This window comes from Rattus norvegicus, chromosome 6 (genome assembly GCF_021556685.1).
Source record: "Rattus norvegicus strain SHRSP/BbbUtx chromosome 6, alternate assembly SHRSP_T2T, whole genome shotgun sequence".
In the NCBI taxonomy this organism is placed as follows: domain Eukaryota; kingdom Metazoa; phylum Chordata; class Mammalia; order Rodentia; family Muridae; genus Rattus; species Rattus norvegicus.
Window position 1 is genome coordinate 95,791,441 of NC_141539.1, and position 27,684 is coordinate 95,819,124.

At 40.7% G+C, this 27,684-nt stretch overlaps 2 protein-coding genes and 1 non-coding gene across 9 annotated transcripts; 1 reads left to right on the forward strand and 2 right to left on the reverse strand.

Moving 5' to 3' along the window:
* On the reverse strand, nt 1-7,388 carry LOC148005296 (uncharacterized). Of its 4 annotated transcripts, none has more exons than XR_015623100.1 (4): nt 6,818-6,958; nt 4,555-4,709; nt 2,953-3,053; nt 1-1,810 (listed from the first exon to the last, which is right to left on the reverse strand). XR_015623100.1 is itself a non-coding variant. In XM_087555101.1 (3 exons), exons 1-2 carry the CDS (start codon nt 7,365-7,367, stop codon nt 4,698-4,700), a joined length of 456 nt encoding a protein of 151 aa, XP_087411227.1. In that variant the 5' UTR covers nt 7,368-7,388; the 3' UTR covers nt 2,953-3,053; nt 4,555-4,697. The 4 variants fall into 4 exon arrangements, 2 of the variants coding, with proteins under 2 accessions (XP_087411227.1, XP_087411226.1); XR_015623099.1 differs by having other exon boundaries at nt 6,683-6,958; XM_087555101.1 differs by lacking the exon at nt 1-1,810 and having other exon boundaries at nt 6,924-7,388.
* Trnak-cuu9 (transfer RNA lysine (anticodon CUU) 9) lies at nt 1,657-1,729 on the reverse strand. Its single transcript has one exon. It is a non-coding gene; the product is annotated as a tRNA-Lys (tRNA).
* Nucleotides 7,098-27,448, forward strand: Psma3 (proteasome 20S subunit alpha 3). Of its 4 annotated transcripts, none has more exons than XM_087552433.1 (11): nt 7,098-7,170; nt 8,514-8,596; nt 13,430-13,548; nt 15,270-15,371; nt 15,445-15,518; nt 17,843-17,915; nt 18,975-19,040; nt 21,493-21,539; nt 24,405-24,472; nt 24,799-24,863; nt 26,208-26,357. In XM_087552433.1, exons 3-11 carry the CDS (start codon nt 13,546-13,548, stop codon nt 26,250-26,252), a joined length of 543 nt encoding a protein of 180 aa, XP_087408559.1. In that variant the 5' UTR covers nt 7,098-7,170; nt 8,514-8,596; nt 13,430-13,545; the 3' UTR covers nt 26,253-26,357.
* The last annotated feature ends 236 nt before the right edge of the window (nt 27,449-27,684 follow it).

Genomic DNA, 27,684 nt, shown 5'->3' on the forward strand with positions numbered 1-27,684 from the left:
GAAACTAAGGTTGAGATGGAATGTATGAGACGTTTTAAAAGGGGGATGGTATCCGGAGACTATACAATGAAGTGATCAAATTTGTAATACAGTTCTAATAGGCCAATGGATCAGGCATGGTAATTACTATTAGGTTTAGTAAAATGGAGATGATAGCCTTTTGGCTGACAGGTAGGGCGCCAGAGCACGACAAAAGTCTGGCAAGAATGATCTGGAAAATGCAAAAAGTAGACCCAACTCCAGGAAAGTGGTGAGAGATCCAAGTCCAGAACTTTTGGTTAAACTCTCTCTCTCTCTCTCTCTCTCTCTCTCTCTCTCTCTCTCTCTCTCTCTCTCTCTCTCTCTGTTTATATCTGTTGCTGTCTTCAGACACACCAGATCGCTCTAGCCTGCCCCATTCTCAAAGAGCAAGTTAGTGGCTGTTCAACCCCAAACACCAAATAGCCCTCTCTTGCCAAAAGCCCATTTATCAGTTGTAACTTTGTTTTTCCTTTCAGCTGCCCATCATAGAAATAAGATGGCTCAACGTCACAGATTATATTATATACCCCCTCCCCACCCTACCCTTCTTTTTTCTTTTTGAGTCTAAGCCCAGGCTGGCTTCCAACTCAACAGCAAGCTACCTTCTGCCTCACTCAGCCTCTCTAGTGCTAGGATTACAGGGTGTGCATACCCCGAGTTTAAGAGACCAGAGAACCAGGCGTGCACCTCTGTGCGTTCCAGGCCAGGCTGATCTAAGTTCCAGGACTACGTAGACACGTCTCAGAGAGAGGAAAGGTGGGGGTGGGGTGGGGGAGATGTTTTCCGTTTCTTTGAGACAAACAGCAGAATCTTGGCACGCTGAAGGGAACTGGCAGGAAATCCGATCGGTTTAGAGAGGGAGAGCAGGCTGGCGCTCAGCAGGCGAGGGAGGCTGTCCGGCCTGGAGGAAGGAGCCGGGCACTGAGGGACCTGGCCGCCCAGGAGCCTCTCGCGACGGTCGGTGCCCCGATTCTCAGAAGCCAAAGCGGAAGGGAAGGAGCTGCTTCTGCTTCTTCCCTCGCACATCCATCCGTTCCCTGGCGAGTGAGTCTCAGAGGCAGCGCTGAAGGATCCACATCTGGAGAACTGATGCGTGCTGGCGGTGCACACCCGACCGCGGGAAAGACGACGCTCGGGGCCCTTCCTCCGGCCCCCCGAAGAAGTCCTGACAGGAGGGAGGCGGAAGTAAGCGGAGGAACCTCAGCAAATGAGGAAGTGAGTCCTTTCCGTGTCCTCCCTCACCTACGCCTGTTTGACATCCGAACTCTTGTGATTTAGAAAAACAGCCGAAATCAGGAATCACATTTTTATTAAGAGAAGAAAAAAAAAAACCAAAAAAAAAAAAAAACCCCAAAAGAAACAAAGAACAACTGCCCCCTACCAGCAACTATGGACGCTAGCACTAAAAAAATAGTCTTGTTCCTTGTTTAAACCCGAGCCGTGGGCGTAGGCCTGGGCTTTGGAGTGCGCAAGCGCATTTAAGAACCGTGTTTCTTGCAGAGACGATTAAGAAAGCACTTAAATTTCATTTGCGTAGGAATCCGTATTAGTTAAGAATGTTATAACGGAACTGGCAAACATTTGAGAGTTGAAGTTTTGAAAACATTAATAAAATTTAAGCATGCAAAAACGCAACGCCCAACGTGGGGCTCGAACCCACGACCCTGGGATTAAGAGTCCCATGCTCTACCGACTGAGCTAGCCGGGCGGACGAAAGCTGCCCTCGATTTTAAGCCTTTTGAGAGTATTCAGCAGCAGTTGCTTCCCAGTTTTTCATTATTTTCTGTTTCTGTAAAGAAAGTATAACCAATAAACCGACAGTATTATATTTTCTAAATTTGAAAGTAAAAAATGCAAATCTTCACAGAAAAGAATTGTAAAATAAAGGGGGGAAAGGCCCTCAAACAACAAAACAAAACAAAAGAGGAAGACAGAGTTGTTAAATTCTAAGAATAAATGAGAATACGTTCCTAATTCTCATTATGAAAAGCCAAGATGATGGAATATTAACCTGTGGATCCATATATATTTTGAGCTACAGGTGAATTTATCTAGATAAGGGAGTTTGCAGATTTCCGTATCTGTTTGGGGATGGCTATTAATCCTATTTTTCGGAACTGCAAGTTAAAGCCTAACTGACAAACAAAAACGGGCAAACCTAAATTAAGGAATGCCCAAATAGGTTTTTTTTTTTGTTTTTGTTTTTTTTTTTTTTAAGATATCATAAACCTGGGATTGACAAAGAATCCCTACTACACTATCCATAAAACATATAAACACACAGGACAAGTCCCCTGAGATGATTTTTAAAAATAAGATGTGTCTTGAAAGGTTTTAGATTCTTTCCAAAGACGTATTTTATGTATATAGGTATTTTGTCTGCATTTACGTCTGCGTACCAGGAGAGGGCATCGGAACTCACGAATCTATAGTTACTGATGACTTTGAGACCCAAGTAGGTGTGAGAAATTGGGTTTAATTGCTGGGCCATTTGTCCAAACCAATAGTTTAGGCTCTGTAAAGTAATCCTAGGATCCGGCGGTATTGGCGCATGCCGTTGAAGACAGAGGACCTCTCCGTTCGAGGCCAGCCTGGTTTCCAGTTCCACCAGCTAAGCCTACACAGAAAAACCCAAAGGAAATCCTAGGATCTAAGTATTTAAAACTGGTAAGCTTCCAATGTCATAAATACTAACCTCCACAATTCAAACTGGTTTATTAATGATTATGTCGAATGAGGTAGATAGAACCTGGAGGTACACTTTATCTTTTACAAATTAATTTATTTATAGGTAGGTTGAGGTAGCTGAGGCCTGTAATTCTAACATTTAGGAGACAGGGGCAGAACAACTGGTAGATCTTTTCTCAAAACAAACAATGAACAAAACATTTAAAGCATCAGGGCATGGTGACACTGATGTGTGCCTCTTACCCCTGTGCTGCTGAGGAAGAGGGAGGCAGATCTCTGAGAGGTCAAAGCCAGCTGGGTCTGCAGAGTAAATTTCAGGCCAGCCAGGGCTGCACATTGAGATCCTGTTTCAAAAGAAAAATTATAGGAATAACTACTTTAACGGTAATTGGATATATGTAAACTATAACTACCTATTTTGATAAGTGTTAGTTATTGAGTATTGTAAAACCATCGTTGATGTGATTTGTTAAAATCATACTGATGGGGGTTGGGGATTTAGCTCAGTGGTAGAGCGCTTGCCTAGCAACCGCAAGGCCCTGGGTTCGGTCCCCAGCTCAAAAAAAAAAAAAAAAAATCATACTAATGTCTACTATTTGCAAAGCACTGTTGGTTGCTCAGCCCTGAAAGTTTATCACCCTACAATAAAGAAGTGTAATGTCTTTGAATTTCACAAGTACAACTTCTAGAAGACATTTAAAATAACTTTTTAAAAACAAACAAACCCATTTAAGTCTTGTAAGGAATCAGGCAAATGCTCAAGGACCTAAGCTTTCAGTCCAGAGCCTTTAAGACACAAGGTAAAGCAATAGCCAGCCTTCCAAGGAGGCTGCTCAGCGGGAAGAGACACCACATTATCATTGATTGATGTAGCTGATGCACGAGGCACTCAAGTACAAGCAGTAAATTATGTAGACATCCAGCTAGATACTTAAAACTTGTAGAACTTGGGCTGGGGATTTAGCTCAGTGGTAGAGCGCTTACCTAGGAAGCGCAAGGCCCTGGGTTCGGTCCCCAGCTCCAGAAAAAAAAGAACCAAAAAAAAAAAAAAAAAAAAAAAAGAAACTTGTAGAACTTACTTATAGTTCATCTTCAAGGTGAGCCCTCTGTAAAGACGGCCTTTAGCCAAAACTGTTCTAAATTAGAATCCCTCATGAAAGAATTACAACTAGAATGCTTTATTTCTATTGATTTCTTTTTTTTTTTTAAAGATTTATTTATTTACTATATATAAGTACACTGTAGCTGTCTTCAGATGCACCAGAAGAGGGCATCAGATCCCATTACAGATGGTTGTGAGCCACCATGTGGTTGCTGGGATTTGAACTCAGGACCTCTGGAAGAACAGTCAGTGTTCTTAACTGCTGAGCCATCTCTCCAGCCCGATTTCTTTTTTTTTATTCTCTTTTATTATTGTTTTTCGAAACAGGGTTATTCTGTTTAACAGCCCTGGACTGTCCTGAACTGGATTTGTAGTTAAGGATGGGCTAGAATGCACAGAGATCTGCCTGCCTCTGCCTCTAGAGTACTGGGATTAAAGGTGTGTGCCACTACTGGCCGTACTCATTTATTTTTGTTTTTGTTTGTTTTTTAAGACAAAATTGAATTATCTAGGCTGGCCTGAAATTCAAGAAATTTTCCTGTCTCAGCCTCCCAAATTTGAGATCGCAGACATGTGCCACAGCACTAAAATGCTACTAGAATGCTTTAGTCAGAATTAGAGAAGTGTTGTCTCCAAGTAATTTCAAATCTTTTACTTAACCATTTGTTAAAGAATAAAGTCTAATCACTATTCACAATGTTTTATTAGCAGGAGGAACAACGGAATTTGTGCTGTCCCCTTACCTTCTGCATCCAGTTATCCAGTAAACTCTACATATTTGAAATCCTTCCACACATTTTCATGTCCTTTGCTATTATTCTGGTCCAAATCATTCATTACTGATGTCTACAAAGTTACAATAGCTTTCCAGTAGGTATACCTGCGTTCACCCACTTCTCTATCATGGAGAAACAAGAGATGATTTAAAAATTCAAAGCAAACCATGTCAACTAGAAAGTTCTAATAGCTCCACAGTAGAAAACGAATAAGGTGGATGAAGTGATGGAATCGGAAAGTCTATGGTTAGCAGCTACGAGCATAGGAATATATTCAAATAGCAATCATCCGACACCAAAATTAATGAGTGAAAGATAAAGAACAAGATATTTACCTACTCCCAATTTATCTTCTCATCAGATATTTGCTAGTTACAATTAAAAAGGAAAGCCCAGAAACATTAGAGGTACCTTAGAGAAATTATCACAATTACCAGACTGTCAACATCATACACCGCCTGCTATAGCACTCTGGCATGAAGGAGTGCAAACCACTGTTGGTAGAAGTGTTCCTGCTGGAAGTGAAGCACTTGACATGAAACCAGAAAAACCTAAATTATTGAATATTGTTTGTTTGCTCGTTTGAGTTTTTGAGATAGGGTAGCTCTGTGCAGCACTGGCTGTCCTGGACTTGTTCGGTAGACCAGGCTGTCTTAGAACTCAAGAGATGGACCTGTCTCTGCCTCAGAGTGCTGAAATTAAAGGTGTGTGCCAGCCCAGTTGTACTCCTCAAGATTTTTACTTTTAATATAGTGTGTGTGTGCGCGCGCGAGTGCACATGTGTGAGTGCCTAATCCTCATGGAACAGAAGTGACAGGTGGCTGTGAGCTGCCTGATCTGGATGCAGTGAACCACTCAGTTCCTCCAGAGGAGCAGGACATGTTTTTGTTTGTTTTTGTTTTTTTTTTTTAGTTTTTTCCGGAGCTGGGGATCGAACCCAGGGCCTTGCGCCTGCTAGGCAAGCGCTCTACCGCTGAGCTAAATCCCCAACCCTAGGACATGCTTTTAATGGCTGAGACATTTGTCCGATCCCAGCATCGACATCTCCTAAGAATACAGATTGTAAATGCTGAGGTTAGTGAGGTGGCTATGGTTGAGAGCAAAGAAACTCACAACCACTGGTAACTCCAGCTCCAGGAGATCCTAAGTCATCCTCTGGTCTCTGGGGGAACCTGCTCTCGTGTGCACACTCCCTCCCCTCATACGTGTAAAGATAATAAGAATACTATACTTAGAGACTGAATCACAACTGGACACAATGTGTACTGTGGGCCTTTCTCTTCTTTTCTTATGAAAGTCATTACCTAGGCTTAGAGTGATGAACCAGGGCTGTAAGTCCAGCCTCTTGGTTGGTGGAGACCGAAGTATTAGGAGTTCAATGTCATCCTTGGCTAGCCTAAGATACTTGAGACTGTTTCAACAAAATAACAAAACCAAATAAAGCTAATTGACAATGGATTTTTAAAATGTGTTTTTGTTAATGATGTTTGGTTTGTTTTTAGAAAGGGCTCTTATATTCCAAACTGGCCTTGAACTGAAGACCGTCCTGTCCCAGGCTTCTGAGTCTTGGGATTATTGACCTGCACCACCATGCTGGAGAATGTTTTCTAGTTACATAAAAGTGTCCAGATCATTTTAGAAATAAAAATGCTTCTGCCATTTTATTTACAGTTGGATTTAAAATCCAGTCACCAGGTCAGGTTCCACGCCCACTTCTCTGATTTATCTGTTGCCCTCCCCCGCTTAATTCTTAAGATATTAAGATATTGACCTTGTAGTTGCTACTGTGACCTAGCAACTGGAGATCCCCAAGTCAGCTTAGCCTTTCCTAGTATTAAGTTTTGAAATCTTCCTGGTAGGAATGAAGATATTCTAAAGAAACACTTGTGCTCCTCTCTTTGATAAGACTCCAAGAAACTGGAACTTCTCCGGGAATTACGTGCTGGGTGAAGGAAAGGTTGAAGCCTGCCTGGTTCCAGCCAGAAACAAAACACACAGTTTTCACAGTTCACCCATCTTGTCATACCACCTTGCGGGAGAGGCAAAAGTTGAAACCGTGATGGAAAGGTATCACAGCTTGACCAAAACTACTTACAGTTGCTTCTATTTAAACTCAAACGTTATGTTAGGACTCTGTTGGGGAACTTGGTGAGGGAACGGGGGTCACTGGCCCTTTTTGTTCCTTTTCCTAAGGTGGCTTTTTCCTTCCCGGACTTTTAAGAATTCTTGCCTGTGTGGGCTACGGAGGACAGGTGCCCAAGCCCAGCTCGTTAGGACTATTAGGAACCAGGCTCTGACCTTAGCACTTCCAATAACAGTTTCAGTTGACATAGTACCAACTTATCCAAGGAACGGCCTCTGTGCCTTCTGCGCACGCGCGCCTCTAGTTCACGCCCTCCTTTCCGACAGTCCTCTTCTCCGCCCGCGGAACAAGCCACAAGACTAAAGGCTATTGGTGGAGAGCGCAGCCAATAGGCGAGCCTGTTACTGGCCTGAGCAGTGTGCGGCTTAGGAGCGGCGCTTGAGGCCTGGAAGCGTTCTGTGGCCTGCCGGGTCAGCACCATGAGCTCCATTGGCACTGGGGTGAGTCTCTCCGCGCCGTCTTTTCCAGCTCGGTGTTGAGGGCAGTAAGGCTGTGGCTCAGAAGGCCGCTGGACCCCGGCGCTGCCCGAGTCCTGGGAACCCCACTGCCTCTGTCTGGGTGACTCCGGCTCCTGCGGTTCGAGCTGGTCTTTACCGCCCCCGTGCATCCACTGCCTGGGGTGCTGAGTCACTTTCATCTCCTACTTAAGGAAACTGAAAGTGGGAAGTTGCGGGCCTGCCCTAGTGTAAGCGCCCCGGCTCGACCCTCAAGAGGCCCCTGCGAGCCCCTGCTGCTCGCGGTGCCTCGGCCGGAGCCATGAGCGCGTCTTGCGGCCACCGCCCGCAGGTGCAGGTGCTGCGGTGCTGCGGTGTTGCGGTGCTGTTGACTCACAGGCCTGCTCCGGCTTCCCTGACAGAACCTAGTTAGTTAGTGGACAGTCCCTGGAAACACGTCGATACACAACCTAGAAGAAAGGCTCGATCTCATGAGTTGCCTTTCTCCTTTGTTCTGCTTTTCGTAAACAAGCTATTTTAGGCGAATCTGTAAGCATTTAAAGGGTTATCTGTGAACCTAAGTGCCTCAGATTTTTAAGGAGCATTTTTAAGGAGGATTTGCGAGTTGGACTTTAAATTGTTAGGGCTAAATACACCCGGTGTGTGCAGTGATTTACTCCATCTTTCCTTTGTCTCCCTGTAGAACTACTTAGCATTTTGATTACTTGAAATAGAGGCAGTGAACAATGCGTTTCTTGGTTATCCTTGTTTCTCCCAATATTTTGATTCTTAGGCCCCACAAGGCAGGAAGGGAAAACGGACTTTGGAAGGCTGCCACCATGGTGCGCGCACACACACACACACACACACACACACACACACACACACACACACACACACAATGTTCACCTTATATGTATCCTCAGAGATCAGAAGAGGGCATTGGATCCCCTGGAACTGGAGTTATAGGTGGTTCTAAACCACCCTGTGAGTTTAGAGAAACCAACCAATAGAAACAGGTGCTCTTTTTTTTTTTGGTTCTTTTTTTTTTTTCTCGGAGCTGGGGACCGAACCCAGGGCCTTGCGCTTCCTAGGTAAGCGCTCTACCACTGAGCTAAATCCCCAGCCCCGAAACAGGTGCTCTTAATAACTGAACCATCTAAGGTTAACTAAGGAAAACTATAGTTTTCCTTGAGCAACTGCTGGAATATAATTTTTTTCTTTTCAAAGTAGTTTCTGATAGGATATGACACAGACCTGGTGTTTGAGCTAGTTAGAAAGAAAAATTGTTCAACTGTTGATGGCAGAGACTTTCGTGTAAACTTAACTCTTGTTCTCTTTGTTGTTAGTATGACCTGTCAGCCTCTACATTCTCTCCTGATGGAAGAGTTTTCCAAGTTGAATATGCTATGAAGGCTGTGGAAAACAGTAGGTAAGAAGCACTGTTTTGTTTGGAGTGAGTGTTTAACCAGGCATTATCTTTAATTTTGTATGTTTTGGTAATCAGGCTTTGTTATGTTGCTTTAGCATAAACGTATTATACCCTGAAGTAATCTCAACCCCACACAGTCCTCTTCAGAGCTTCCTCTTCAGAGCTCTTCCTTGAGTGGGTCTTCCATCTACTTTTGTGTTCCAGGGTTCAAACAGGTAATCAGACTGCATTCTACACTTTTACCCAGTGAGCTGTCCGGTTAGATTATTTTATTTTAAAAAAAAAAACAAAACAGTTTTGGGGGTTGGTGATTTAGCTCAGTGGTAGAGTCCTTATGTAAATCAGGACTGGGACTGGAGAGATGGCCCGGTGGTTAAGAGTGTTTGCTGCGGGTTGGGGATTTAGCTCAGTGGTAGAGCGCTTGCCTAGGAAGCGCAAGGCCCTGGGTTCGGTCCCCAGCTCCGAAAAAAAGAACCAAAAAAAAAAAAGAGTGTTTGCTGCACAGCCATGAGGACTGTGGTGTGGTTCCCAGTACCACCAACAAACTGAGCTTCCAGCAGTTGCCCGTGATTCCAGATATGAGCGTTCCAATTCCTCTTCTGTACATTACCCACCACACATATGCACGTACACTAAGATGTCCACATACTTCAATAAAAATCCTTTGCCAAGTGGTGTTGCACATCTTTAGTCCCGGCACGTGGAGGCAGAAGCATGTGGATCTCTCTGAGTTGATGGCCCGCCTGCTCTACAGAGTGAGTTCCAGGTTAGTCGGGGCTACACAAAGAAATCCTGTCTCAAAAAACAAAACAAGGGCTGGAGAGATGGCTCACTGGTTAAGAGCACCGACCTGCTCTTCCAGAGGTTCTGAGTTCAATTCCCAGCAACCACGTGGTGGCTCACAACCATCTGTAATGAGATCTGATACCCTCTTCTGGTGTGTCTGAAGACAGCTACAGTGTATTCATATAAATAAAATAAATCTTTAAAAAAAAAAACAAAAGTCTTTTAAAGAAGTGTTTGGGAAAAAGAAAGAAATGTTAAGAATGTAGCTCAGTCAGTAGTGTTGTGAAGTGCGCACAAAGTTCTGGGTTTGACCTCTAGCACTCCATGAACTGGATGTGGTGTTTAAACAGGAAACATTTAAGCTAATAATTTTAAGATTGTGCTTATATCAAAAGGTGATTAATTTTTTTCTTGTGTTGGATATATGACAGGAAAGTGCTTTGCCATTACAAATACCTGTGAAGTTTAAGAAATAGCAAATAAGTATCAGTATTCAAGTAGATGCCTAAAAGCACTGTACTAGAAATACATGTGCTGTGATTCTGCTTTTGGAAAATGTTCTCATAGGAGTGGAGAGGTGGCTCAGCAGTTGGCTGTGTATTGTTCTTGCAGAGGACCCATTGGCAGCTCAGGGGAGTCTGACCTCTGCCCTCCACAGACTCCTGCAGTCTTGCACATACCCACACAGGTGCCTTTACATAATTAAAAAAAAAAAGGAAATATGCTCTTAGATAGTTATATGAAAAGACAACGGGGTACTTGAGTTTTTTCTTTTTAGTCTCTTTAAAGAATCCAGCTATGGGGGCTGGGGATTTAGCTCAGTGGTAGAGCGCTTGTCTAGCAAGCGCAAGGCCCTGGATTCAGTCCCCAGCTCCAAAAAAAAGAAAAAGAAAAAAAGAGTCCAGCTATGAAAGTTCTTATTATATAAGGGCTAAGTTGTTAGGCCTAAGATTTATTTATTTTCTGTGTATGTGCGTGTGTGTGTGTGAGCAGAGATCAGAGGACAATTTGTGTATTGTTTTTTTCCCCCATTACAGGATCAAAGATAGGTTCTCATGGCTATCCACTCAGTCACCTTACTAGCCCCACGACTTTTTTTTTCCTTATTATTTTTTTTTTCCCCCGAGCTGGGGACGGAACCCAGGGCCTTGCGCTTGCTAGGCAAGCACTCTACCACTGAGCCAAATCCCCAACCCCAGCCCCACGACTTTTATACCTTTACTTTTATTTTGCACACTCAGTATCTTGCTCAAACTGACATAGGGCTTCTGTATAGCCTAGACCTTAAAACTTCTGGTCCTCTGGCTTCAACCTTCTGAATTCTGGAGTTATAGATTTGTCATTAGGCCCAGAATTGTGTATCTTATACTTTTAAAAATTATTGGGGAATCTCAAAAAATGTTTATTAGTGCAGGCTGTAGTTTATGCCATTACTTAACATATTAGAAATAAAGCTGAAAAATTAAATATTAGTTTATAATAAACAGGTTTACATTGCTTCTCTTAAAATAATAGTTCTGCCTTTCCCCAGCCTTGGTTCCCTGTATATTTTCGAGGGGTTTTCCTAACCAGACACTTAGGCAGACAGGAGCTGGCAGGTTCTTTATTTATTAAAATAAATGTACTAATACTATTTGCAAAGTTATTGTATAAATTAGCCAGTGTAATGTAGTTCGCTTGGACAGTACTGCCTAGCAGTACTGTATAGCATGTGTGGGTCTGTACTGCCTAGCAGTACTGTATAGCATGTGTGGGTCTGTACTGCCTAGCAAGCAGTACTGTATAGCATGTGTGGGTCTGTACTGCCTAGCAGTACTGTATAGCATGTGTGGGTCTGTACTGCCTAGCAGTACTGTATAGCATGTGTGGGTCTGTACTGCCTAGCAAGCAGTACTGTATAGCATGTGTGGGTCTGTACTGCCTAGCAGTACTGTATAGCATGTGTGGGTCTTATGTTCCATCCTCAGTACCACACTAAGAAAAAAGAAAGTTTTCCTCAAAAAAAAAAAAAAAAAAAAAAAGAACAAGTTGACAGAATTTATTGGTCTTAAACAACAAATACCTAATGATAACCTGCTCACCTATTTACTATTTAATATTATTACTAATAAACATTACTAATAACATTTATTAAAATGACTTAAAGTTGTAAATAGCTCGCTTTATACATAAGTTTTACATATTCAGGTTCAGCCAGCTGAAGCTAAAAAATACTCAGAAGAGCCAGCCATGGTGGCACACACCTTTAATCTCGCAGTCAGGAGGCAGAGGCAGGAGGGTCTATCTCTTTGAGTTCTAGGCCAGCCCAGTTTACAGAGTCAGTTCTAGCACAACTAGGGCTACACAGAAAAACCTTTCTGGAAAAAACAACAAAACAAAAAGAAGAACTTGGAAAGGGCTCCAAATGTAGCTTCTTGGTAATGTGCTTGCCTAGCAAGCTCAAGCCCCAGGTCTGATCCCTACAACAGAGACACAACAAAGACAAGCAAGACAAGTCCCTATAGAGCTAGAGACGTACCTTAGTGGTGCTTGCTAACTAACTGTGCAGGAGGCAGAGTCCAATTCCTAGCACTCAAAGGAAAATGGTAAGTTTTATAAAATTGGTAACAGTTGCATATTAATTAACATTAGTAACAAGTTAATGAAATGAAAATCAGGAAGAGGACCCGGGGTGTAGCTGAGTTTTAGAGCAGCTGCCTAACATATGCAAAGTCTGGTTTGATTTCTAGCGCCTCTCTTTACCAGCAACAGAGGGATAAAGTAAGAAACACACCTTAGTCTGGAGATAGTGTCGTATGGTTTGTCCCTTTTACTTGAGGTGGAGCTGAGTTGTAACAACATAGATTTTATTGATTTGTGTATTAACTAGTAGTACATAGTTATTGCAGGAGAAATAGGTGAACAAAATAAAGACGAGGACTTAGATTAGCTTGTATGTAGCTGTATCTTTTCTTGTGTGTGTTATGCACCCTTTTGTTCCTTTGTTCATCTTTGTTTCTGAGACAAGGTTTCTCTATGTAACAGCCCTGGCTGTCCTGGAACTCACCGTTCCTGGTTGGCTTCAGATTCATAAACATCCTCCTGCTTCTGCCTCCAGAGTGCTGGGAATGAAGGAATAAGTGAGAGCACCATCACAGCCGGCTCTTCTGTTGGGCCTGGTGTGGAAGACACCTTTAATCCCAGCACTTGAGAGAGGAAGAGGGCAGGTTGTTGTGAGTTCCAGGCAAGGGCTACATAGTACGACTGACTCTTTGTTGCTGTTGTTTGAGACAGGGAGCCACCACACCTTCCCTCTAATTTTTAAATATTTTAAAATGGGCCAATAAGATGGCTCCTTCTTTGGGGCACCTGACACCATCCTGGTGACCTAATTTGATCCCTAAGGTCCACATGATGAAAGGAAAAAAGTAACTCCGTTGGTGTGTCCTCTGTCCTCTTTGAATATGACTTTGAGAGCACACACATGCAGGCACAAGGCACACATAGAATATAAATAAATTCAAAATGTGTGCCAAGTTTAACAACAACAACAAAACATGTTTAAAATACCTTATATGCTTTAAGTATTATATCTTGTTTATTACTAAGATAAGGTCCCTGTATCTTAGCTTGTCCTTCAACTTACAATGTAGCAGAGGGTGACCTTGAATTTCTAATCCTCTTGCCTCTAGTGCTGGGATTATAGATGTGTACCACTATGCCTAATTTCTGTGTAGTGCTGGGAAAACACTCCCAATTAGGCTGTCATCCTCAGTCCTAAATTAGCTTTCAGAGTGAGTCCCATTTAGTCTAGGTTGCTTCTAACCTCTCAGGTACTCCTTGTGACCTTGAATTTTGATGCTCTTGGCTCACCTCCCAGGCCGGCATTATCAGTATGTTCACACCTTTTTGTTTTATGACTGAATCTACTGTGTTCTTCAACCTGGGCCATCACTCTATTATCTGAACTGTAGTCAACCCTTTGATCTTTGCTTATTTTTCTTTTTTAATTCTTACTAAGTTTCTTCTATTTCAGCTAAAAAATATTTTTTTCTTGTTTCAGTACAGCTATTGGGATCAGATGTAAAGATGGTGTTGTGTTTGGGGTAGAAAAACTAGTCCTTTCTAAACTTTATGAAGAAGGCTCCAATAAACGTCTTTTCAATGTTGATCGACATGTTGGAATGGTAAGATCACACTTTAAAATGTTCATCTTTGTTTTCTTCAATTTCTTTTGAGATAACCAAAATATTAAAGTCTGTTTTAAGAGTTCATTCATTTCTTACTATTAAGGCAGTAATATATGATTGAGCAGCCACAATAATAATACATTTATTATTGTTTTGATCAACTCAATGTCTAAAACAATTTCATAATGTTACTGGTGACAAGTTGTTTTAAAGATGAGAGAGTGAGAGATGCAGAGGATGCAGAAATAAGATCTTAACAGCGTAGATGATCGGGGGATGATAAGTGCTGGGAGGTGAAGGATGTCAAGCTTTTTGCATCCATCATGGAGTTGTCACTCGTGTTCTCAGAGCACTTTATTGTAAAGTCTAGGGAGAAGAAATGATGTAAAGTAAACGGATGAGGGAACATGGAGTTTCTTAGGCATCTCCGCTAAGTTCTGAAGCTGCTCCCTAAGCTCAAGTGTAAGCCAGACCATAAATACACACCGGGCATGCCCTGAAGGGACCACGTGTAGATGATGCTTTATTCCATAGGAACAGCCAAGATGAAAACATACTGCGCTAATCTTCACTGCTATCTGATGGGAAGAAAGCAGTTTGTGTGCGAGGTGTTATGGTGTGGGCTCTTCACATAATTTAGATCATTTAATCCTGACCATTCTACTTTTACAGATGAGCTAACAGATGCTTAGCTACTAAAGGAAAATTTGGATTCAAACTTCCTTTTAGTGTTATTCCAGATCTGTTACACAGTAACATTCAGTGGTAGCTTTATTTTTTTTTTTAAATATTTTATTCATTTATTATATATAAGTACACTGTAGCTGACTTCAGACACACCAGAAGAGGGCATCGGATCTCTTTACAGATGGTTGTGAGCCACCATGTGGTTGCTGGGAATTGAACTCAGAACCTCTGGAAGAGCAGTCGGGTGCTCTTAACCGCTGAGCCATCTCTCCAGCCCCGGTAGCTTTATTTCTAAGAGAGATGCAGTGCTATGCACAAAAAGAATTGAGAGTAGCCAGTAAGCCTTAAGGTTTTCTTTTCCTTCATAAGGATTGTCCCAATCATTTTCTGTCTGTACAGATTTATTGCTTGTGCTTGTGGTGTTCTGATGAGACTTGTCAAAGGAAAACTGGTAGAAGGTAGTCCTTTACAATAGGCACCTGCAGGGGGAAATGTTTTAATCCTATTCTAGATGCTCAGATTTATCCTTTTTCTTATATAAAGCCCAAGCTGTTGGCATTCTTCATACTGGGGAGTTGGCTGGGCCTGGTAGCTCAGGCCCCCATGCTAGTTACTCCAGAGGTTGAGACAGGAGGATCCCTGCCTCAAGGCTCAACTAATTACACAGAAATTAGCAAGATGGTAGGACAGTTAAGGCCTAATTCCTTCTTTCTATACTTGTTATCAAAATGCCTTTTAAAAACTGTAATCAAAATGTTAAACTATTAGATAAGCTAATAATAGACTATTTGCCTTTGGTTTGTAATGGGGTTGTTGTAGGCCTGTGTTAAAGTGGTCCTCCCTCTCTCTCCAGTGTTGTAGGCCTGTGTTAAAGTGGTCCTCTCTCTCTCTCTCTCTAGGGTTGTAGGCCTGTGTTAAAGTGGTCCTCTCTCTCTCTCTCCAGTGTTGTAGGCCCGTGTTAAAGTGGTCCTCTCTCTCTCTCTCCAGTGTTGTAGGCCTGTGTTAATGTGGTCCTTTCTCTCTCTCTCCAGGCAGTGGCAGGTTTGTTGGCAGATGCTCGTTCCTTGGCAGACATAGCAAGAGAAGAAGCGTCCAACTTTAGGTCTAACTTTGGCTATAACATTCCTCTAAAAGTAAGTTGACAAATATGTTGATGAACCTTTTGAACAGTAATGGAAATGTACTGATGAAGTCTTTTCTTCCCAGCATCTTGCAGACAGAGTGGCCATGTATGTACACGCGTATACACTCTACAGTGCTGTTAGACCTTTTGGCTGCAGGTATGAAATTTTGTGAAACCTTTAAGTCATATTTATGCAGCAGTTGTTTTTCTACATGAATTAACTTTTTATTAAAAATGTCTGTCCCAGTGCTGGGGTACACTCAGCTTTTTTTTTTTTTTTTTAAAGATTTATTTATTTATTTTATGTACAGCATTCTGCCTGCATATGTGACTGCAGGCCAGAAGAGGGCATCAGATCCCATTACAGATGGTTGTGAGCCACCATGTGGTTGCTGGGAATTGAACTCATGACCTCTGGAAGAGCAGTCAGTGCTCTTAACTGCTGAGCCACTTCTCCAGCCCCTACACTCAGCTTTTATGTGGATGCCAGCACCCCAAACTCAGGTCATCGTGCTTATATGACAACTCTCTACTACCTGAGACATCTCTCGGGTTCCCCCGACTGGCCTCTTAGACATATTGAAATATAAATTCTCACCAAGAAGTAGTAGGCAACCATTAAAAATATACCTAAAAGCTGGGTCTGATGTTACATGCTCGTGATCTCAATCCTTAGGAGGCTGAGGTAAAGAGGACTGGCACAAATTCAAGGCCATCTTGGGCTACATAATAAGTTCAAACCTGGGCAATCTAGAGACACTGTCTCAAAAAACAAAACATAAAAACTGTTGGAATAGTGAAAGGAATTATAGAAGTCTTAAGGTCAGGAAGAAACTTGTAATCATGATTTTAATCTGATTATAATAAATTCTCTGTAGTTAAGTCCCTGCTTCTTGACAGGATGTACAGCTGTTTAGACATCTTTGAAAATGTCTATTGTTAAAATGAAGTGTTAAAAAGAGGGGATTCAGTTATAGCAAGAAGTATCATCGGTGTTATAACATGTTATAAGAGTCCTTGGGAGAACTGTTATGATGATGTTTGAAACGAAGACATTATTGGTTGGAACTGTAACTCAGTAGAACGTTTCCTAACAGCTTATAAGCTAGGCATGCTGTGTCTGTAACCTTGTTCAGGAGGTATTAGTGGGAAGATCAGAGGGTGTTCTTAGCTACATAGGTTAAGGCCAACCTGGGATCCAAGAGACTGACACCAAGTAGAGTAAACAAAACAAAACTTAGTTGGCCATGCTTTATCATAGCCAAGTATCTTTATATAGCTATAGTTCTAAGTTGCTTATCAGCTATATTTAAATACAGAAATGACAGATCTATTGAAAACCTGAGTTTTCAATCATTAGCAGTGTTAGAGCCAGTGGGGCATTTGTTAAATTAGTTAAAGGTTTCACTCTAATGGCACTTGGAACCTCTATTTTGACTTCCTATATTGCCTTTCCATGTTCATCAGCTCCTTTCTATGAATAATGGGTTTTTTGAGAATATACTGTGAACCAGTTCTTAATGGTGGGACACAGATGTCACTCTGATTAAACAAACCTTAGATATGAAATGACAGGATTCTGGCATTAGTACTGAATGTGTGGGACAGCAATTAAGGCGTGGTCTGTTTCTGGGAAGGTGATAGGGAAAGATGCATGAAGTATTGGGGGTGGTGAAGACTCTCTTCGGTGCTGGTGTGAGGTATGGGCACTTAGGGGGTGCAGAGGTGGTAGACAGAGATGATCGCACAGATATGCAAAGGCCAGAGTGTAAGACTCCAAAAGGACATGTGCAGGGGCTTTTAAATGATAGTGTCTGTCTGTCTGTCTGTCTGTCTGTCTCTCTCTCTCTTTCTCCCTCCCTCCCTCCTTCCTCCGCCTCCCACCCCCACACGCACATCCTGAAGGGAAAAGAGGGTACTGATTGGGATTGTCGGCTCCTAAGATGATCCTCGGGATGCGATAGGTAAAATAAGGCACAGTTCTCTAAAGTAAAAGCAGTGTAAGTTCAGAGAACTGGTAATTCACGACCATTTAACAACCTGATTTTAATTTGTTGAGCATACAGAGATATTGAGCCATTTCTGACTATTGCAGAAAAATGACAAGAGGAACAGAGGAACACTGGGGAATCAGATGTAGGATGCTTTTAGGCAGAAATTGTGCCCTTGGCTATTTATTGTGCAGTGACTTTCCTCCTCAGACCTTTTAGTTGTTTTCTCATTACTTGTCTGTAATTCTTGTGCTACATTTCTGAATAAATGTTTCAGTGCAGAATAAAGTTTCATAAGAAAGGCTGATAAGCAAACCAGTGATGTGGATTTTGAATGCTGTAGTTTAGTAATAGTTTAGTGGTTTTATTGTAGGTGTCTTATCAAAAACAAGTTATGTTAGCAATTTATCTGAGAAAATCTAATTTCAGTTTCATCACAGTGATCTTCTATACAAATGGTATTGAGAACTGTTTTAAACTCTTTATGCAGTTTCATGTTGGGGTCTTACAGTGTGAATGATGGTGCACAGCTCTATATGATCGATCCATCAGGTGTTTCATATGTGAGTACATTTTTTAAAGTTATTTAATTTTTTTTATAATTAAATGGTATTGTCATTTATCACACTTGGATTATATAACAGAATTTTATTTAAATTCTGTTAAAGCTAGGCATAATGATAGACCAGTAGTCCCAGTTTCTGGGTTGAGGAGAGGAGGAGGCAAGAGGATTACAAAAATTCAAGGCAAGCAGAAAAAGATCTTGCCAACTTACTGAAGACCTGGTCTCAGAGTAAAAGAAGCTCCTGGGGAGAGTCTGATGGTTAGACGCCTGCCTACAGTGTGTGAGGCCTTGGCTTCAATCCGCAGCATTTTAAGAATAAATAAGACCCTAACTTATTTAAGAAAAGCAATTTTTCATAATAAACATGTTATGAAGCAGAGAAAACTCATAACTTTTAGTATGCTCTATAAGAACTACCTAGTAAACTGTTTTGATGTGTGTGATTGTCTCATCATTGTATTATATCTTAATATGGATATATGGCAAAATATGCTCAGGGGTGGGGTAGTTCCTGGGATTTACAAGGCCATCAGTTGGAAATCTAGCATGGCAGTGGGGGCAAAACCTAATTTTTTAAGTTGGATTTATGCATTTTGTGTTTGTGTGTACGTGTTTGCCTGCATATATGGGTGGATTGGGTGTGCTTGGTGCCTGTGAAGGTTAGAAGATGACATTGGATCCCCTGGAATTATGGATGTTCATAAACAATCATGTAGGTGCTAGGACTTAAATTTGGGTCTTCTGTAAGAGCAACAAGTGCTCCTGACCATTGAGCCACTTCTCCAACCGCAACCTACATTCTTCTAGAATTAGGTGTGCTATGTCAAACTCCTTATGTTCATGTGACTTACCTGGCTATTTTTTAACTTGCTGGGGGCTTGTTTGTTTTTGAGACAAGGTTCTCACCATGTAGTCTTGGCTGGCCTCCAAATCAGAGATCTACCTGCCTCTGTGTCTCAAGTACACCACAACCAGCAAATCAGAAACTAAACATAACTCTTTTAATGTCAGGAAATATATAGTAATTGACTTTTTTCTTCATTTCCTTTTTAAATAGGGTTACTGGGGCTGTGCCATTGGCAAAGCCAGGCAAGCTGCAAAGACAGAAATAGAAAAGCTTCAGGTAAAGTATATTGAATGCTGGGTTTTGCTAGAAGTGGGATTTACAAATCTCTTAGTGCGGAATAATGCACTGATATTTGTGAAGCTAATTGGTTAAATAGGAAACATGATAGCACATTATCTATGACTTGTATCATGTGTCCATGTATGATTTTGATGCTTCTGTAAAGCCTCAAGGAAGAAAAAAGTACATGACAACTTTTAAAGATCTGTTTTGTGTGTATGACTGGTTTGCCTGTGTGTATGTCTGTATACTGCATGTGTGTCTAATATCCAAAGAGGCCAGAAGGAAGTATCAGGTTCCCTGGCAAAATAGTTAGTGATGACTGTAAGCCATTTTGTAAATGCTTCAAACTAAAGCTGGTCCTCTGCAAGAATGTCAAGTACAGTTAACTTTTGAGCCATCTTTCCACTCCCCAAACGACTTTTTATCTATACTGCTACAAAAAATTTTGAAGTCTATTCTAGATCAACTGCAATAAAGATTTTAGGGGTTTTTTTTTGTTTGTTTGTTTGGTTTTTTTTGTTGTTTTTTTTTTTTTGTTTTTGTTTTTCTTCTGCATCTTGTCTTTGGACACAGCTTTTAATCTTAAAAAATTAAATGTCTGCTCAAGTGTTTTCCCTTCCTTTGTGCCTAGAGAAAGTGTGAAATTTAAAACTACCTACTTTAAATGTGGGTTGATGGTGCACCCTTGTAATTCTGGGATTCAGAAGGCTGAGGCAGCAGGATTGCTGCACGTTTAGAAGCCAATCTGGACTATACAGTGAGATCCTATTTCAGATTTAAACTACCCACTTTCTACTATCCATGAACCAGATGTTCAGCTATTAATAATTAAACTATTTTATTTAAAACCTGGTTTTTCCAAATAATTAACTATTGTCTGCTTTTGTTATGTGAACTTTGAAAAGTCTTACTTGTAATTATATGAATGGGAATGTACACTTGTGAATGCAGTTGCCCACAGAGGCCAGAGGAATGTGTTACCCCACCCCCAGCCCCCATCCTGAGCTAAAATTACAGGCAATGGCCATTAGCTACCTGACATGGGTACTTGTCCTAAACAGAAAACAAACAAAACATTAATGAACCTCTTTGAAAAACAACATAATTAAATCTCATTTCACAACTCAAACCACTGAGTATAATCTTTCCTCACTTTAGTGTCTGAAATGTAAAAACCAGATTTCCTCAAACACTGTTTTAAACCTGTCATTAAAGCTCCAAGTCTGCCCTTGACCTCCACCTCCCCAGTGCTGAGGCCCAGCTGCGCCATCACACTAGCCAGCTACTTCATGTGATGGCTGGGCACTTAAGCGGGGTTTTCTCCTGACTTCTAATTGTTTGTTGATGGAATAATTAATGGTTTCTATTGTAACATCTTTTTTATTTTTTTTTATTTTTTTTTTAAAGATTTATTTATTTATTATATATAAGTACACTGTAGCTGCCTTCAGATACACCAGAAGAGGGCATCAGATCTCATTACAGATGGTTGTAAGCCACCATGTGGTTGCTGGGAATTGAACTCAGGACCTCTGGAAGAGTAATCGGGTGCTCTTAACTGCTGAGCCATCTCTCCAGCCCATCTTTTTTATTTTTATGGTGTGCTCCTGGAAGTACCAGGGATCGTGGTGTATGCCACTGTTCATTGAGCCTCTCACCTGCCTTTGGCATCTTGCTTTTTTTTCCTTTTTCCTACTTTTGCTTTGTACTTTTATCTTCCATGAAATAAAAGAAAATATAATTCCTTTAATATATAAAATATTCCTTTAATAATTTGCCTAATTTTAACGTTTAAAAATATTGTTTTATCTGGGCATGTCTTTAATTCCAGCACATTGGAGTCAGAAGCAGGTGGCCTTCTTTTTAAATTTGAGGCAAGCCAGGGGATACATAGTGAGACTCTCAAATTTTGTGACTTATTTTGTGTGTGTATGTGTGTGTGTGATTTAATTTTGTGGTACATGCATACAATGGCTTGTGAGTAGAGGATAGAAGATGGCTCAGCATATGGGTCCTGGGACTCAGGCTCAGGTTGTCAGGTTTTGTGGCATTTGCCATTATCTGCTCAGCCACCTCTAAGCTTTTAATTGTTGTTAACTTAAAAGGTGTCCCTGGAACTGCAGAGATGGATCAGTGGTTAAGGACACTCACTATTCTTGCAGTGGACCTGGTTTCAGTTCATAGCATACACCTGTCAGTGCATTACTACCTGTATAATTAATTGAAGTGAGTTGTTGTCAATTCTAAAGAAAAAGAACACTGGTGATTAAATACCAATTTATGAAAATAGTTAATCAAATAGAAACTTGATAAATTTCTTCTTTTTTTTCTTTCTTTTTTTTAAGACAGTGTACACGTGTATCCTTGGCAGTTCTGGAACTTGCTGTGTTTGACCACTCTCGGTCTTTATACATGATACAAAATTAATTAGTATGCTTTCTTATAGATGAAGGAAATGACCTGCCGTGATGTAGTTAAAGAAGTTGCAAAAATGTAAGTTGTTTGAGATTTTATCTGCCATCCACAAGAAAAACCTTACATGACCTAATCTCTATATAAAATGTTAAGAGGCTATTATATGTGAACACTTTTTGTGTGTATGGGATGTGTGTACTGGGAACGCAAGGCTTTGAACAGGTTAAGCATATAGTATACACTACCACTGAGCTATACCTTTAGCCTGAATATATTCAAGTTACATCTTTATTTTTTTTATTTTTTTTTTTAAAAGATTTATTTATTTATTTTGTATATGAGTACACTGTAGCTGTCTTCAGACACACCAGAAGGGGACATCAGATCCCATTACGGATGGTTGTGAGCCACCATGTGGTTGCTGGGAATTGAACTCAGGACCTCTGGAAGAGCAGTCGGTGCTCTTAACCACTGAGCCATCTCTCCAGCCCACATCTTTATTTTTATTTAGAAACAGAAGTTTAACAGTATAGCCCTAGAAACCAAAAGAAGATCCACCCACCTGTTTCTACCTCTGCTGGGATTAAAAGCATATGCTCCCATGATGGGAAATTTAACGTCTTCTCAAAGATAGGAAGAGAACATAGTAGACTTTTAGAAATTACTTTTGAATGCTTACAGGACTGGAGAAATGGCTCAGTGGTTAAGAGTGCCTGTTCTTGTAGGAGACATGGTCCTCTTCTGACCTTCAAGGTCAACAAGCATGCACCCGTGCGTGCACACACACACACACACACACACACACACACACACACACACACACACACACACAAAAGTAAATCTAAAAAAAGTTTCTTGGGGCTGGGGATTTAGCTCAGTGGTAGAGCGCTTACCTAGGAAGCGCAAGGCCCTGGGTTCGGTCCCCAGCTCCGAAAAAAAGAACCAAAAAAAAAAAAGTTTCTTATACAACTGCTTAAACACTACGTATGTGTTGTTAGAATTGAACATAGGCCTCACACACACACTGTGTTCTGACATCAAGCCATACACTTAGCTTCAGTAATTTTTTTTTTTTTTTTGGTTTTTTTTTTCGGAGCTGGGGACCGAACCCAGGGCCTTGCGCTTCCTAGGTAAGCGCTCTACCACTGAGCTAAATCCCCAGCCCCGTTAGCTTCAGTAATTTTATCTTGTAGGTTTATAGCTATTTCTGTGTGTGATTTATGAACCTGACTAGTTTTTTAGTCTTTTTCTGGTTCATCATCACATTTATTTATAAGTTCTTTTGACAAAACCTTTTGTTAACATGTTGTGAAATGGTAAGCAGTGGAGTCAGAAGACTTGCTGAGTGATAATTCAGAAAGAATTTGTTGAGTAGTAGTAATGCAGGCCAGTCACAGCACCCAGGAGGCAGAAGCAGGAGTCTGTGAGTTGGAGGCCAGTCTGGTCTACAGAGCAATTTCCAGGGCAGTCAGGACTACACAGAGAAAGCCTTGTCTCAGAAAAACCAACAAAAACCAAAAAAATTAAATTTAGATCAAAGAATGCAGACACTTGCTGTTAAAATATTGTGTAGAGTACTCACTTTCTAGCTGCCTTTTCAGGTAAACTACATGAAAAGACTGAGTTGGTTCTTTATGCAATAGTATTTTTCAGGTTTTGCATTTGGATACAAACAAGGAAAAATCTGGGTTCTATCATAATAATAGACGGTGCTTATCATCTCACAAAGGGATTTTGTTTCTTACTATTTCCTCTCTTGCCAAGCTCATCTCTCCTCCTCTACCTTCCCTTCTGAAGCATTCTTTCTTTTTTAAATCAGTTAAGAGCCATCTTAGATTGGAAAATGAAAGTAGTTCCTTGGGGTTGGGGATTTGGCTCAGTGGTAGAGCGCTTGCCTAGCAAGCGCAAGGCCCTGGGTTCAGTCCCCAGCTTCCAAAAAAAAAAAAAAAAAAAAATAGAAAGTAGTTCCTTAAAATAGTTTTGAGTGTGGAACAACCCAGGGTCTGTTGCTGAAGCAGTCTTTGAAGATCCTGTTGGAGGTCAGCCCTCTGGCACCTTTCATACCCTTGTTTGATTGGTGGTGCTTGTTCTTCTTCAGAGAACCATCTTTCATCCTGTAACTGAGGTGCTCTCCTGTATTATATGGCGAGGCTTTAGCAGAGCCTCTAAAAGGAAGGAGATGGAAAGCTGTTTCCCATCACACGGCGGTTTTTGTCATTTTGAGGACAGCCTTGAATTCAGGCTCTTCCTACCCTAACTTCCTGGGGTTGTAGGCATGAGCCATGGCTGCCAGCTGAAACTCAGTTGTTTACTGTTGCTGCAGCTGGTTATGGGCCTTCTTGTTTGTAACGTATTGCACCATAAGAACCAATTTGAGTGGCATTTAAGCTATCTGGATAGATGGTTTAAATTATTAGTTAGTTTCTGAAATATTTGTTTACGAATAGAAAAAATGGGTGTCTTGAAAAGGCACAGTTCATGAAATCTGTTTTCTTTCTGGTGTCTTTTATTTGAAGCTCTAAAACATTATCAAAATAAGCATAACTTGAAAAATAGAGGGATATCAGTATTTGTAGGTTTTTCCTGTGTAATTTGCCATTTTGAGAAAAAAAAAACTTATTTTCTGTGTATAAATATTTTTGCTTGCATGTACCATGTCTGTTTGTGGTACCTGAAGAGACTGGAGAGGGTTTTGGATTGGGGGAATGGGTTAGAGGTGGTTCTAAGTCAATACTGTGTATGCTGAGAACCAAACCCAAATGATCTTAAAACTGAGAAATCTCTCTAGCTCCTAATTTGTCTTTCCTAATGTTGAACTAGACTGGAGAGTATATCATTTTATAAATAACACCAGACACACAATGTCTACTTTGTACTCACTGTTTATAGAACTTGTGTTTGGACTTGACCAATTTTGTGTTAATTTCTTCTTTTCTGTTGTAGAATTTACATAGTACATGATGAAGTTAAGGATAAAGCTTTTGAACTAGAGCTCAGCTGGGTTGGTGAATGTAAGTTACGTTTGTACATTTATTCTAGAATTCATTTGCACTTGAAGACAAGTTAGTGAAAATTCTGTGCAATAACTGACTGATCTTGTGAAGAGTTCTCATTGAAATAGCTACATGATGTCTCCTTGTCCAGACTTAAGTCAAATTTACTGTTGTTTTCAAGTAAGCTCACCTTGTGAGCAATGATTATTTGGGGTAGGGGGGAGGGAGGAAACAACAAGAAATGAACCCTATCTAGTTTTAGATGATGGAGAGTTCACAGTTTTTTAAATCATAATCCTTATAAATCTAAACCCTCATTTTTAATACATGGTTTGATTTTATAGTAACTAAAGGAAGACATGAAATTGTTCCCAAAGACGTAAGAGAGGAAGCAGAGAAATATGCCAAGGTAAGCTAACAACATAACCTCCTTCTAAACAGTGTCATGGTGTGAGCCCTAAAGCAATTTGCTTGATATTTGTGTGAACTAAGGATAAACCGTTTTTTAGGTTATCGCTAGTGGGGATATGTTGTTGTAAAAATATAAAAATAATAAAGAGTAACGGTGTCTTTTACCCCGCTAGCTCTGTACCGTGGTGCCCAGATATCTGCTAGATATCTTGGCGGAAACACATCCCAGCTGCACACTTTCCTACACTCAGACCCTCACATAAAAGAACACACAACACGGGCTGGAGAGATGGCTCAGTGGTTAAGAGCACCGACTGCTCTTCTAGAGATCCTGAGTTCAAATCCCAGCAACCGCATGGTGGCTCACAACCATCTGTGATGAGATCTGATGCCCTCTTCTGGTGTGTCTGAAGACAGCTACAGTGTACTTATATACTTAAGGTATATTATGTATACATAATAAATAATACATAAATAAATCTTTAAAAAAAACATACACAACACAATAATCTTAGATCCAATAGGTAAGATATAATTGCCCACTTAAACATACAAAGCCCGGTACTATCCATCCCTTGAGAACATTAATAACAACCTGTAAATACACAGAACAGAATCTTAACATCACCTGCCATGGCTTCTCCCCTCTCTTCGTCTTTCCTTCTCCTCCTAGTCTCCTCCTCTTCCTTCAAATTTCTCTCCCGCCCATCCTTCCTTCTCCTCCAATGACAGGCCTCCTATCCTGTACCTGCCTCACCTATGACATCATCCTACAGGGATAGATTTGTCATAGCTCTAAACCTTTTTTGTTGGTGGTGTTCATGCTTTGTCTTTTTTTTTTTTTTTTTTTTTCCGGAGCTGGGGACCGAACCCAGGGCCTTGCGCTTGCTAGGCAAGTGCTCTACCACTGAGCTAAATCCCCAACCCCTGTTTTGTCTTTTTTTAAAAAGGAGTTGTCTGCTTGAAAATCTCAGGGTTGCTGGGCATGGTGGTACACACTTGTGTTTACAGCAATAGGGAGGCAGAGGCAGAAACAGCTCTCAGTTCAAGACCAGCCTGGTCTACAAAGCAAGTTCTAGGTCAGATAGGGCAACACAGAAACCCTGTCTCTAAAAACCAAAAAGAGAAAGGGGGGGGGGGGAGGGAGAGAAGAAAATTCCAGGCTTTTCCTCTCCAGGACATTTAATGCTTTTATCCATAGGACAAGAAAGATAGACTGTGGGTTATCTTTAAGTGTGGTATTTTTCAGGTATAAATAATTTGTAATTACAGATGTTTAAAAATGCAGGTTCCATAAGATGCACCAAGATGTAAAACTTAAAACACTTCTTTCTTTTAACAGGAATCTTTGAAGGAAGAAGATGAATCAGATGACGACAATATGTAACATTTCACCATCCTCTGGTGTCCATTTCTGTGACAGTTGCATATGGCTAGCACCATGGATTATATATACCCACTGACCAATTTTCATTAAATTTTGTCTTATAAACATTGTTGGGTAATTGAGGATATCTGCGTTATATTAAAATGTAGATTCATGTTTGATTAGAAATTCTAGGAACTGGGCCTGGAGAGATGGCTCAGCAGTTAAGAGCTGCTCTTCCAGGGGACATAGGTTCAATTCCCAGCACCCGCATGGCAGCTCACACCTGTTTGTAACTCTAGCTCCAGGTCTCTGACACCTAGACACAGAGGTACTTGCAGGCAAAACACCAATGAATATAAAATAAAAATAAATGATATATATATTTACACATATAACAAGTATATACAAATATGTATATTATACAGACACATGTGTGTGTATATACATATAAATTCTTGGTGCTATTCTGGTGTGGTAGTATATGTCTTTAATCCTAGTACTCTGGAGGCAGAGGCAGGTGGATCTCTTGAGTTCAAGGCTAGTATTTAAAAACAAAAACAAATGTAGTGCCCAGACTAAGGCTGAAAGATTGAGCCCACAAGTCAATTTACAATTCCATTTTGTTTTAACTAGAATTAAAAGAATAATTTTAGATTTTTTTTTCTTTTTTTCAGAGCTGGGGACCGAACCCAGGGCCTTGCGCTTCCTAGGCAAGCGCTCTACCACTAAGCTAAATCCCCAACCCCTTAGATTTATTTTTATTTTTTGCATGTTTATGTATATTACAGTGCCATGCCTGGTGCTCATGGAGGTCAAAAGAATGCTTTAATCTAGAACTAAAGTTATGGAGGACTGTGAATCATGTATGTTCGAAACTGAACTTGGGTCCTGTGTAAGAGCAACACGTCCTCTTAACCACTGAGCCATCTCTCCAGCCCTCTTTGACTAGAATGATCATATTCTACTGTGGTTCTTGTATAATGTTTTGTTTAATGTAGGGATATCCTGTAACCACTATTGAGGACTAACCTGCCTTTTGTGGAAAATGTGACATATTCTAATTTGACATCAATACAGACAACATTTATTTTCAGACTGCATAAATATCTTATGACTGGAAATTATCTTGATATTGGCACCTGAAACAAAAACTTAAAAGTTCCAAACCGGGCTTAAATATTTCATGTAATAAAATGTTTATAGTACTTATCTGATAAGAAAGAGTTCTTTTGGTTTGTTTCTGTTACTTTTGGTTTATCTGAGGCAGAGTTAGTCTTCCTACATAAGCCCTGCCTGTCCTGGAACTTATTACATAGGCCAGGCTGGCTTTGAACTCTCGAGATCCCCTTGCCTCTGCCTCCACCACACCTGGCCCTGTTTCTGTTGTTAAAATGACCTAAAAAAAAGAAAATCAAATTTAGATTGTCAGTATCTCTGAAACAATTTCCTT

Coding starts and splice junctions, on each gene's coding strand:
- LOC148005296 (XM_087555100.1), bottom strand. CDS start 7,367: ATGAAAGTGACTCAGCACCCCAGGCAGTGGATGCACGGGGGCGGTAAA. Junction 4,710..6,885: donor CTGTTATTGGAAGTGCTAAG/GTCAGAGCCTGG, acceptor TCTCCATGATAG/AGAAGTGGGTGAACGCAGGT.
- Psma3 (XM_087552433.1), top strand. Junction 24,473..24,798: donor GCTCAGCTGGGTTGGTGAAT/GTAAGTTACGTT, acceptor TTGATTTTATAG/TAACTAAAGGAAGACATGAA. Junction 24,864..26,207: donor AAGCAGAGAAATATGCCAAG/GTAAGCTAACAA, acceptor TTCTTTTAACAG/GAATCTTTGAAGGAAGAAGA.